The sequence below is a fragment of the Lepidochelys kempii genome, chromosome 5 (genome assembly GCF_965140265.1).
Source record: "Lepidochelys kempii isolate rLepKem1 chromosome 5, rLepKem1.hap2, whole genome shotgun sequence".
Classification (NCBI taxonomy): domain Eukaryota; kingdom Metazoa; phylum Chordata; order Testudines; family Cheloniidae; genus Lepidochelys; species Lepidochelys kempii.
The window spans coordinates 30,806,414-30,819,863 of record NC_133260.1 but is presented as its reverse complement, the minus strand read 5'-3'; the positions used below and the strand labels follow the sequence as shown (position 1 = coordinate 30,819,863).

At 41.4% G+C, this 13,450-nt stretch overlaps 1 protein-coding gene across 8 annotated transcripts in view; it reads right to left on the bottom strand.

Moving 5' to 3' along the window:
- The window catches only part of NNT (nicotinamide nucleotide transhydrogenase), a 92,894-nt gene that overhangs the window by 31,413 nt on the left and 48,031 nt on the right, over positions 1-13,450 (bottom strand). For all 8 annotated transcript variants that reach the window (XM_073343880.1, XM_073343878.1, XM_073343879.1 and 5 more), the window contains 6 exons: positions 11,876-12,037; positions 10,529-10,639; positions 9,394-9,539; positions 7,604-7,799; positions 6,299-6,532; positions 905-1,065 (listed from right to left, as the gene is read on the bottom strand). In XM_073343880.1, the coding sequence (XP_073199981.1) occupies positions 905-1,065; positions 6,299-6,532; positions 7,604-7,799; positions 9,394-9,539; positions 10,529-10,639; positions 11,876-12,037 (1,010 nt within the window). The remainder of the gene's footprint in view (positions 1-904; positions 1,066-6,298; positions 6,533-7,603; positions 7,800-9,393; positions 9,540-10,528; positions 10,640-11,875; positions 12,038-13,450) is intronic.

Below are 13,450 nucleotides of genomic sequence, written 5' to 3'. Positions count from 1 at the left end.
GGTCTTTTGTTAACACTGACCTTGATTAAAAATAAGTGATTATATCCCTAAAAGCAACAGGTTTACAATTCAAAGAGAAACCATGCTGCTGATGTACCAAGAAAAAAAAAAGAGACTTGTAGAAGCTCTATAAATATGTTGTGGCATCGTTAAACAGGTCTCTCTTGATCGTCTTTATTTTATCCTATTTGTGAATAGTTCCATTAATTCGTGATACAGTACTTGAGTTTAAAAGGTGAATTCAAATTTTACTGTAATTTATTTTTAAAGTGAACTAAAAGGTATTTGTAAGGTGCTGAATGCCCAAAATAGCAAAGGCAAGAAGGATAATTCAGCACAGTAAACTAGTTTTGTCCTCACCAAGACCCAGATTCAGCAAAACTAAACATATGTGTAAGTACTTTGCTGAACCGAGGCCTAATTTCAGATCCTTTAAAGTCCCACGCTAGCTCCCATTCCACTCCAGTACCACAGTTTTTACCAGGGCATCACAGCAGAGGTGTCCAATATATGTGGTAGGAAGTAGCTTATGATATAGCATACTTCAGCAAAAAGGTAATATTTTACATTTTAAAGGGATACAAAAGTTACACATCTTGTAAAGCTATATGCTAAACCACACCTTACCTGAGTTCTTACAGATTAGCTTCATCTGCTCACATGGGTCCATGATACAGTAGCTCTGGTTTATGGCATGATAACCACTGCATCACAATAGATGATGGGACAATTTTGGTATGTGGCAAAAAAACACCTGACAATTCTGTACATGCTGATTCCCCTGGGCTCCCTTGCTATGTGGGCATTCAGCATATATTGCAGCAAAACAGATATTGCAACAAAATAAATTCTATATGTCAGTAATTGCTGTTCACTTTGTGTATTGTGCGACACACTGACTTACCATAATAGCAGAGAGTGCTGACACTGAACCTAAACAGGTAAGTCCTGTAGTATAACTAGGATCAATCATATATGGAATCATTCCACCAATGCTAGCGGCCAGCAAACCTGCATTCAGTAAGTGCCGGCCTGGCAGAAGGAGTGGTGCAGAGTTCAGGACACCTGGAATCAAACATTATCACATTTAAAACCTAAAATGCATGAGTGACAGCTGACTCCCCCGTCCCCCCCAAGAGATTAAAGGAAAGTAAAACTCCCAAAAACAAAGTTAAATTCAAAGTTAAAGGCAGAAACTGGCAGATATGGCAGTTTCCTAGACAAACTTTACTGAACTAAGTTTCAGTATCTTAGGAGCTCATTGTATTAAAAATGCAAGCATGTATCGTTGGATTGTGCATAACATCTCTAGGGAGGAGACATAGCTAATGAATACCCAGGGAAATGTTATGAGCTTTAGAGAACTCGTTGAAACAATGTGCTAGACAGACAAAGTTAAGTGGGACTCCTAGGAACATCAAATCTATTCTTGCTTGAGACTTCTTTTTTTGGGTGGTGGAGGGGAGGGGGCGCCCTTAGAGATGAGTATTTTGACTTTAACAGGAGGAAGGAACAAATATATCCTTTCCCTGAAGTGTTAATTAAGCATTGGCATTATATAAGTATTAACAAAAACGAAGTTTAAACTGTCAGAATAAAAATCCCTCCCTCTCAGTTGCCCAGTTTTTAGTGCCTTATGATGTTTATTAATTTCTAAAGTTCTCCAGTCACCACAGAATATTCCAAGGTAAACCTGACCTGAATTTCTCATGATAAAAACAAGCAGATTGGATTGGATTGGATTAGAGAGAGAGAGAGAGAGAATGTGAAGGCAGAAAGGAACATGCATTACATATACAGTTCTAGCTCTGAGGTGAAGACTTACTTGTGCTATCTATAGCAGGACCAGAAGTACCACACAATGCCAATCCCCAATTAGGTACAGATTCTACATTCATATATATGTAAGCAGAATCAGGATGAGCTCTACCCTGACTTCTGATGGTGAGTCATGGTGGGTTGTAGAAAAGAACTTCAGGGGCTGATCTCATTTGCATAGGCACACACCCCCTGCCTAGATGGTCACTTTGGCTGCTGTAGGAGCCCCAGTTTCTCTGTTATTGGGGCAGGAATAAACTGTTATTATCCTGATTACATGAATCAAGGACAGTGGAACTGTACTTGGCCTTTTGTTATGATGGAGGGACTCACCATCAACTAAGCAGCACTCACTAGGCAAGGGTCATGGGTTCCAAAACCCAGTAAACGGAGAGAGGCTGGGAACAAGTATTAATACTTGGTGGTATAGGCCCCCTGGTGAGGACCTTACATGCTAATTGCACTTCCTCCTCTCTCCACTGTGGAATATCAGAGCTAATTTTGATTCCATTAGGAATCTAGTTACAGGCTGCTGAGCTGAATTCACTTTGGGCTAATGATGCACCAGCACTGAGGCTCCCCTACTTCAAGCTGAAATCACAAAAGAGCTAAACTTACTAAGAGCTGAAATCACTGAGTGTTGTGTTAAGTAGCGCGGGAGCCTGAAGATATACAGCAGAGCAGTTTGCGGGACAGCTGGCAGAGCAGAGCAGTTTGTTGGATGCCTGGAGCAGCTAATGGGGGCAGCTGGCAGAGTGGAGCCCCGTGGAGAGGAGGGGCAATCAGCTTTCGACCACGTTAAGATGCCCCTTAACCACCACCAGCCCACCCCCCCACACACACACATCTCTACTGAGGTTGGGAGGTAAAACTCTGCAGATAAACTTTTGAACTCTGGGGCTGCCCTGACCAGGGACAGAGATTTTTGGGACTTTGGGTGATTCTGGGTTGCTGGACTCAAGAACCAAAGGGAAAGGACACGCCCCAATTTGCTTGGGGTGGGTTTTTTGCTCATGGGTTGTGTTAGGAATCCTGTTGGTGGTGTTTCCCCAACATAATACCACATTGTTTCTCTCGGTTATTAAAAGGCTTCTCTGTGCTTGCGAGAGGGGAAGTATCGCCTCTTGGAGGCGCCCAGTGGGGGAGGTATATATTTGTCCCAGGTCACTGGGTGGGGGCTCGAGCCGGTTTTGCATAGTGTTATTGGATTGGAATGAAACCCCTAGATACTGAACTCGGCCCTTGTTGCTGCCAACTCTGACGGGCAGAAGGGTTACATATATTTCATCAGAAAGTAACAAAAAAGGGCTCTGTGACTACTGAAGGCTTTGTGGTCCTACCACACACCAGGAAAGGCGCAATGAAGGTGGGTCCGCCACACCTAGAAAGGCTGCAGGGAAGCAGCCAGCCAATCAGAACCTGTCAGCGTTCACTCCCCACTCTGAACTCTGGAGTACAGAAGTGGGGACCCGCATAAAAGACCCCCTAAATTTATTTCTACCAGCTTAGGTTAAAACTTCCCCAAGGCACAAATCCTTTCTTTGTCCTTGGATGGTATTGCTGCCACCACTAAGTGATTTAGACAAACATTCAGGGAAAAGGGCCACTTGGAGTCCCTGTTTCCCAAAAATATTCCCCCAAACCTCTTCACCCCCTTTCCTGGGGAGGCTTGACAATATATACTAACCAATAGGTTAACAAAGTGAGCAAAGACCCTTTATCTTTAGGACACTAAAATCAATCAGGTTTTTAAAAGAAGAACTTTATAATAAAGAAAATAATAATGGTGGGGGACAGATAGCTCAGTGGTTTGAGCATTGGCCTGCTAAACCTAGGGTTGTGAGTTCAATCCTTGAGGGGGCCATTTAGGGATCTGGGGCAAAAATTGGGGATTGGGGTCCTGCTCTGAGCAGGGGGTTGGACTAGATGATCTCCTGAGGTCCCTTCCAACCCTGATATTCTATGAAAAGCAGCACCTCTGTAAAATCAGGATGGAAGGTAATTTTACAGGGTAATAAAAAAGATTTAAAACAGAGGTTTCCCCTCTAGGCTCAACTTCAAAGTTACAAAAACAGGAATAAACGTCCCTCTTAGCATAGGGAAAATTCACAAGCTAAAACAAAAGATAATCTAACACATTTACTTGCTATTACTTACAATTTTTGTAATCTTAGATGCTTATTTCAGGTAGGGTTTTAAGAGATGTTTTTTCCTGCCCTGGTCCCTCTCTGTCCGAGAGAGAGAACAAGGAAAGCACAAACAAAACCTTCCCCCACAGATCTGAAAGTATCTTCTTCCCTTATTGGTCCTTTAGGTCAGGTGCCAGTCAGGTTATTTGAGCTTCTTAACCCCTTACAGGTAAAGGAGGGATTTTATGCTACCCTTAGCTGTATGTTTAATGACAGAACACAAGAGGCTCAGTTAAAAGGACCTGCAGTGCCTAAGCAGTTCAGTTCCTGGCTGGGACCAGAGGAGCAAGTAAGGGTGTTTGTTGCTGATCAATGAAGCTCGAGAACAGAATCAGAAGAAAGGTCCTGGTGGTACTTGCATTCAGTGAGGAGAAAGAGGATTTAAGCACTTCAGCCCAGGGGTCAGGGTGAAGAGAAAGGAGCTACAGGGGGAAAGGACTATGAAATAGCAGCAGCAAACCAAAGGAAGCAGTACGTGGCTGCTGTGTGTAGGGGTCTCTAGGCTGGGACCTGGAGTAGTGGGTTGGTCCCTGCACCGGCCATTAGCGAATTGGCCTCAGCCCTGACAAGGAGACAAGACTCAGTTGAGAGGCCCAAGTGAAGAGCAGGACTCAAAGGGGCCCAGCAGTGAAGACCATGGTGAGGGGAGACCAACAGTTCCAGTTGGACTCTTTACCTAAGGCCCAAAAAAGGGGCTAGATTTGAAGGGCCCCAAGACAGTGCTGAAGACCCTAATAAGGGCAGACTGTGTGTTGAACTTCTGTTACCCCAAGTTTGACTCTGTGACTTCACCAGAGGGCTGAGACACTGGAGACCCATCCAGCAAGGGCAACAACCCACAAGGGGTGCCAGAACCAAGAAAAACTGCAGCACCTCACCCAGCAAACAGGAGGAACTCGGGCAATGAGCATCTCCTATCACAGGTCAAGGCCTGTTTATTCAGAAGGAGGACCATTCTCGGGGGAGGGCAAGAAATCTCGGGGGAGGGCAGTCTTCCAGTGCTAGGAACAAAGAAGAGTATTCTGGTATCTCTGGCTCAGTAATGGAAATAAGGATGTCCCATCAATGGTACTACGAAGGTGAAAAGGGAGAGGAGATGGTGGATTGGGGCAGGCAACTCAGGATTTGAGCTCACGAGGTAGCAAGGAAAAGCTGCCCCCTCCTAAAGCACTCTACTAGAGAAATTATCTGGGCAAACCACCTTGTTTGTATATTCTATTTCCACCTTCTGTGTGAGGCCTTGTTTATACAGAGAAATTTCAGCTAAAAATTCCCAGTAGTGCTACTACAAGCTATACCAGGGTTAGCACCACTGTTCCCTCTAAGCTGTGCGTGTACACACAGATCCTAAACCCCGTGCACAGGGCGAAACATCGCACACACAAAAATTTGCACATAAGAAATTTTTTGCGCACACGGCCTGTCAAAAATTAGAGGGAACATTGGTTAGCACTGGTGAGAATTTTTAGCTAGAGTGCCCTAGTATGGACATGGTCTTCGATTTCTTGTACCTATGCACTGAAGTGTTCACTCAATCACTTCCACAGCAATCAACTTATGTCAAATGAAGGATTAGTACTTCAGGTACAGAACAATCATCAGGTGTTGGTGAATCTTTAAAGATCCTATGTATCACAGGAATGTTTATAAATGTAAAAAGAAGAGACAGATTTCATTTGGTATGTAGGCAGAAATGCATCTAAATAAGATTACTTTAATGAATTTGACTGTTTAAAATAGGGTCATGTAACATTTGCGAAGTCAATTGATTTAGTAAAAGAAATCTGTACTCTAAGTGAGAAATCCCATGGAAGTCAGTGACAGAACCCCTATTGACTTTAATAGGGCCATGATGTCACCCTAAATTGTCTACTTGGCCAGATGATTAATGTACTTTTAATTTTAATAAATTTCAGTAAAAGAAAATTATGTCCAGACAGCAAGCATGTACAGTACATGAAATAAAGAAATCCAAAGCAGTACTAAGTTTTGGATAATGTGGGCTAGGGATTGTTTACATTATTTGTTAATTAACATGAGAAATACTGTCCATAAGGAGACTGAACGCAGATCATCCACAAATAAAGCACTACACAACACATTTAAAAAGTGCAAGGCAGCATTTAAAAAACCCCTCAAGTTAAGCCTATATTAACTCACCTGATACACTTTCTGTAAAACAGAATTTTTTTTAACTCCACACACACAGTTTATTGAATGAGTGTGAGAGTCAATGACAAAAACAAAATAAATTTTAAAATTTGCTTTTAGCCAATATGGACAACACTCACCTTGCAGTTTCCCGTAAGCTATGAGGGAGCCACTGAAAGTCACACCACCAATGTATGTGCCAAGATACGCCACAATCTTGGTGAGGTTTGCAGCTGGATCAGTAGCGAAATGAGGATACTCAATCATGTACTCTGCTACACAGGTGAGCACGGCAGCCAAACCTACCAAACTATGGAAAGCAGCCACTAGCTGAGGTAAATCTGAAATCTGGATGCGTTTAGCAATTGTCAAACCTGGTAAGAGTTGGAGACAAAGAATTAAAATATTATAAGGTACTGTTTTATGTGATCATGAGCTTGTGTATTCTGTTCAATAGAGTAATGTCAGTAATTTTGTACCTAGGGGACATTGTACGAATAAGGAAATCAAAAAATCAGAAATTTATTAGTATTAGACAACAGCCACCTGAGAAGCTTCCACTGGAGTCAGTATTCCTTTTATATGCGGCAGCATAGTCTAAAAAGAGAGGAAATCTGACTAGACTCAGGAGACCAGATTTCAGTTTCTCAGTCAGTAACTAACCTGCAGTGTGAGCTTGGGCAAATCACTTAGTCTCTCTGTTCCTTAATTTTCTTACTGAGCGAGCTGGGCAACTACAGATCCATTAGTCTGACCTCAATAGTATGCAAGCCTTCAGAACAAATTTTGACGGAAATAATAATTAAAGACCTGGTGGTAACCGGAAAAAGGGATAAAATGCAACAAGGTTTAACAAAGGTAGATTGTGCCAGACTAGACTACCCCAATATCTTTCTTTGATAACTGTTTTTTTTTAGACAAGGGGAGTGTAGTAAATTTAATCTATTTGGACTTTAGCAAGGCATTTGATACAGTAATAAATGGGAAATTATTAGTTAAAACGGAGAAAATTGGGATTAGTACAGTAATTGTGAGGTGGGTGGCTAAAGACATGACACCAAGGGTTGTGCTGAAAGGTAAATTATCGGGCTGCAGGAAGGTTACTAGTGGAGTTCCTCAAGGATCAGCCTTTGAACTTGATCTCATTGAATATCTTCATTAATGACCTTGGTATTGAGCTTTGCAGCAGGACTGGTATCCCACTTGTTACTATGGCAGGGGGACGTGGGTGGGTAAAATGTACTTTGTTGTAAGCAGGCAGCTCCTTATCTGAGAAGTGGGGATCACAATTTTCATCCCACCAGAGTAAACTGCTTTGATAGAAGGATAAAAGCACTCTATAGGCGCTAAGTTAGAGTAAAGATATCAAAAGTGGGCATGTAACCATGAGCTATTAATTTCACTTGTAAGTTATAAAACTGACTTTTACATGGTGCTGTACTCACCTATGGTGCCACCAAGGGTCATTGCACCTGACATCTGAGCCAACAATTCTGGTGATGGTTTAAGGCCTCCAAGAGTAGCCGCCAAACCTCCGGCAACACCTATCATACCCAAAGCATTACCCAGGCGAGCAGTTCCTTGAGTGGACAGACCAGCCAGAGCACCAACACAACACAAGCCTGAGCCCAGATAGATCATCTTTAAAATAATGGAAACACACATATATATATTAAAATCTTTCTGATCATTATGTGAAAGACAGATTTTTTAGTGCTGATGGTTCACAAAGGTGGATTTGATCTTAACCAACGCTCCTGAGGAGGAGTTAGAGATTTTCCTGTGGTGTGCAAATTTGTTGCTGTAATGTGATTGTGGTCATTTTAAAATCTTGTATTTAAATCAAAATTTGAGGAGTTTTGCTTCAACTGTCCTAATGGGCATGGAAACAATTGTTGATGTTTACTTATGATACATTTGGCTTCCTGTTTACAAAAGAAAAAAAATTAGCTTACATGGATACATTTAAATAATCATTTAAATAGCATAAAATTGGTGTTTGTAAAATACTGTGTTATAAATCCCCGTGACAAAGTTAGTTTAGATTGTTACTGCCACAAAAAATAAAAGGTAATTTATTTCCATTTTCTTAAGTAGTATGATCTGAATCTGAACAAGCAGCACTATAATAAGATATTCTACCTTGTGAGAAATGGGATTATTTTTAAGACCTTCTCTCTTATCATTCCTTCTGGGCTGAATCTTTGTAGACATGGCCTTAGCTCAGAATCCCATCCCTCTACATGTCCCTTGTAAACCACATTTGTTGTGGGGTAAAGTTTTAAGACATAGGTAAAAGAACTCCTACCTTTGTTTTAAATTTTCAAAAAACTCTTCGCTCTCTATTTCGTTCTTAGGTATTGCTAGAGCACTCATTTCAATAGCATTTAAGCTTTATTTCTGCTATTCGTTTTTAAGAGATTTGTTCATAATGCAAAAAACCCTGCTGCTATTTTAGAAATATAAAGATATTTTAAAGAGGTTGTTATTTAGAAACTTTGCAAAACTAAAGTCAATGTCCAGGGTTCATTTGCAGGTTTGGAGCTAGCTCATGGAGTTAGCTAACACTTGGCTGCCTGTGTGGAAATAAACAGAGGATGAAAAGCCATTAACAGTTTGTGCCCTCCAAAGCCTATCAACAGAAAAGTATGACATGTCACTAGCACTCAGTGGATGCTTGCTCTAAAAGCCTGTACTTGACGTACAGACAAGCTCCATATCCCAGCCATCAGGTAAAGGGGAGAGGGAATTCATAATGTAAACTGAAGAGTGAAGCATTCCCAGTAAGTGGAAAGCATGGCAAAGCACAGAGAAGAAAGTAATGCTGAAAGAATAGCAATTCAGTGTGTGGGGGGAGAAAGGGAACAAGACCGACAGAGTGTATTTTTTCCTTTCCCACAATGAAGTTAATGCTACAATAGTTTTGGCATTTAAGTTACTTACAAACCTGCAAAATGTCAGAAAAGTCGTTTGACCTTGTCTTGCCTGGTTCTGATCCCTTGCCCATGTCATCTTACCACATGTATAAATAACGAGGTAAAACTAGAGGCAATTTGAGAAAGAGTTGGGTGGGAGATGAAGGACAGCGGGATACAGTTCCTTTTGCAGGTTTATTTCAAAACCTGTTTGATCAAAGTGATTTGAACACTGTGTACTTTAAGACCAGTTGCCAAATGGGAAAGAGACCTGCTGAAAGCTGGATCAGCAAATGACAGAAAATGAAGGATCTTCTTACCTGTTCAATATTATAGCCACCCTGGAGAGCAGCTGCATATCCCCCTACAAAGACACCAGCAGGGAGCAGGTACAGGTAATTGTATTCAGGGGGATCAGTAGGACGCTTGAACATATCCAGCATTCTCTGCGTAACCAGAAAGCCACCTTGCCAAAGTACAAAAGAAAAAAAAAAAGCTGAAACTAGGCCTTGGCCAACCTACTAGGAAAAAATGTCGTTAATCCTAGTAACCACTGGGACATGAGTAAGGGCTTTGGAAAACTTGGAATCTGGTGTACCAGCCAGTATACAGGTATCTAGAATTAAAGTCATATATAACTACTTTCTTTAGACTACACAGGAAATTCATCCAATTGGAGGGAGGGGTTGGTGGGCTGGAAACCACAGACAGATACCAAGATCTGTAGGACACCACACGGATTTGCAAGGTGGCCTACCCATCTGCCATTACTCTCAATTGTCGACCTGTTCAGCAGCATAGCTCATTGATGATCACACCACTCATCATCCATGCCTGTATCGTACTTCTCCTCTCTACTGTGGGACAGAAATGCACTGACACACACTGGAGTTTCCAATGAAAATTCTGCAGTGGTTGTCCTCTGTTTATGCCACCAACACCCTAACCACATGTCAAAACTTTTACCAACAGAGGTATCAGAAGGGAGATTATGCTTGCTCCCTTCCCTCCCAGTCCAAGCCAGGAACAGTCTTCAAAGGAGTCAGGTGACCTTCCATGTTACATAGTGGAAAGACTTATTTTCCCTATTTTTATTATGAGTCTTTTTGTAGATTGGCCACAATTTTGAACTGGAAAGAAGGGAGATGGACAAATACAATACCATCTCACGATGCAGAGGAATACATGTATTCCATGTAATCACTAAAGTGATTAAACTATAAAGGACCACTGGTGTCCTAAGACTTTCTCCAACAGAAAGTCACATCACAGAAGGGGCACACAAGAATGCAACCGTCAACAACCATACTCGCTTGTTTGCTTTTTAAGTGATTCCAATCCATAAATTAAATTAGAGTCCTTTAAATCTATACCACTACAAAAGTGGAAGGCATTAATGGACTGTGGTCACAGTGCATTTTGATTCATGTTCATAGAAAGTTAACATGCTCATACCGGCAATGTTGACAGATGACACAAAAGCGGCAAGCACAGCAAGACCCTGAGGAGTACTTTCAGGGAAATAGTTTCCTCCCATCAATGCCAGCCCACCAACTGCAGTCAGTCCTATTAGAAAAAGATACAAGTAAGTTATTGAATATAAACAGGTGATTATATACCAAGCAGCGATCTCTGTTCAAGAATCAATAGACACCACTTGATTATAGTTTTGCCAAACACTGTACACATTACTGTAGTTTAATCCCTCTGAATTAAGATTGCCAATAATTTTATTTCACTGCAAAAACTATCCCAGTGTGCTACAGAACACATTAGTAAAAAGTAACAGACCAATATATTTTTGGAATATAACACATTAAATGTTAACTTAAGCAGCACTGGCTGTACATCTATAAATGAAAGGCTGAGTTATTAGGCCACAAATGTGACCTGTTTTGTTGTTCATGAGGGCTGAGAACAGCCGTTATTTCCAAAGTGATGGCCAGTTTACTGTCAATCCTAATTTCATTATTAAAATGGCAGTAATTGCAACTCTGTATGGTGCTGTATAAACATTAAGAGGAGATGGCCTGTTTGAAAGATCTTACAGTCCAGGAAAAGCAGACAAAGCTGTTCAGACTCAGACTAGCTCAAGTGCTGGTGTAATTTTTTAAGGGCAAGGAGCGGGTTTTAAACCTCATGGAGGTCATTAGTGGGAGACTTTCCAGAAGTGAGTTTTGAGAAGGAACATGAAAGATGGCCACTCCAAGTATAAAAGCGTAACATTGAAGAAGGCATGAAGATGAGAACAGGAGAAGGAGAGAGGCTTAAGAGGAGTGAAGCGAGTAAAAGAGGAAGTAGGAAGAAGTGAAACCAGAGATGTAAACACAGATTGTTTAGGACCTGAAAGGTGAGGACTAAGAGACTTGAATGTGATGTGGAAGGGGAGGGAAGCAGAGAGCAGCAAGCCTGCCAGAAAGGAAGGAGACGAAGATGATTTTAGTTGCAGGATTTTGGATAGATTGGAAGGGAGAGGTATGGTATGCAGGAAAGAGGTTACCATGTCCCAAGCAAAAGACAACCCAGTTATATGGCTAATTGCTTTTAAAAATATGCAGTATGTTTGCCTATACAGATTTGTAACTAATTCTCTTTGAAGAATGCTACCAGTAGTTAGAACTACACATGAAATCTGTTATCTTTGCTATTTATGGCAAAAGGTTCAGTTGGAATAGCACCAAAACTGGCTCCGTGGCATCTTAAATACAGAGGATTAAACTGCTACTAAAAGCTCATAAAATATCATAGCTGCACCCAATATTTCCTCTAGACAACACACATAGCTGCAGGGCAGTCACCTACCTGAGATGGCATTAGTCACGGACATGAGTGGAGAGTGAAGAGCAGGGGTCACACCCCAGACCGTGTGGTACCCTACTATTCCAGCTAAACCAAACGTTGTCACCATCTGTGGGAATGCAGAATTAGGAGCTGCAATGCCAAGTCCCAGCAAACTAGTCAGACCTAAGGAGGACAAGGTTAATGCAAAATTGTGATCTCTGAATGGTTTATTTACATTGCTCCACTGAAACTAAGACACATTGAATATGTAAATCAGATTAAGCAGTTGATGACTGTGCATTTCCCGGTGTCCACCCCATTTCCCGAATGTACCCAACTGTACACTATTGAACACCTCTTACTTCTTGAGACTTCTTGGTGCTCAGATACTATGGTGAAGATACAGCTTGGATTAAAAACCCTCCCTCCTCCTCCATCACAGCATTGTACAATAATTCATTATCATCTTGGACAAATGAGTAGTGCACACCTGATGCCAACATTACACTACTCTGAGAACACACACATAAGAACATAAGAATGGCCATACTGGTCAGACCAAAGGTCCATCCAGCCCAGTATCCTGTCTGACAACAGTAGCCAATACCAGTTGCCCCAGAGGGAGTGAACCTAACAGGTAATGATCAAGTGATCTCTCTCCTGCCATCCATCTCCAACCTCTGACAAACAGAGGCTAGGGACACCATTCCTTACCTATCCTGGCTAATAGCCATTAATGGACTTAACCTCCATGAATTTATCCAGTTCTCTTTGAAACCCTGTTATAGTCCTAGCCTTCACAACCTCCTCAGGTAAGGAGTTCCACAGGTTGACTGTACACTGAGTGAAGACCAACTTCCTTTTATTTGTTTTAAACCTGCTGCCCATTAATTTCATTTGGTGGCCCCTAGTTCTTATATTATGGGAACAAGTAAATAACTTTTCCTTATTCACTTTCTCCACACCACTCATGATTTTATATACCTCTATCATATCCCCCCTTAGTCTCCTCTTTTCCAAGCTGAAAAGTCCTAGCCTCTTTAATCTCTCCTCATATGGGACCCGTTCCAAACCCCTAATCATTGTAGTTGCCCCTTTTCTGAACCTTTTCTAATGCCAGTATATCTTTTTTGAGATGAGGGGACCACATCTGTACGTAGTATTCAAGATGTGGGCGTACCATGGATTTATATAAGGGCAATAAGATATTCTCCATCTTATTCTCTCTCCCTTTTTTAATGATTCCTAACATCCCGTTTGCTTTTTTGACTGCTGCTGCACACTACATGGACATCTTTGGAGAACTACCCACAATGACTCCAAGATCTTTCGCCTGATTAGTTGTAGCTAAATTAGCCCCCACCATATTGTATGTATAGTTGGGGTTATTTTTTCCAATGTGCATTACTGTACATTTATCCACATTAAATTTCATTTGCCATTTTGTTGCCCAATCACTTAGTTTTGTGAGATCTTTTTGAAGTTCTTCACAGTCTGCTTTGGTCTTAACTATCTTGAGCAGTTTAGTATCATCTGCAAACTTTGCCACCTCACTGTTTACGCCTTTCTCCAGATCATTTATGAATAAGTTGAATA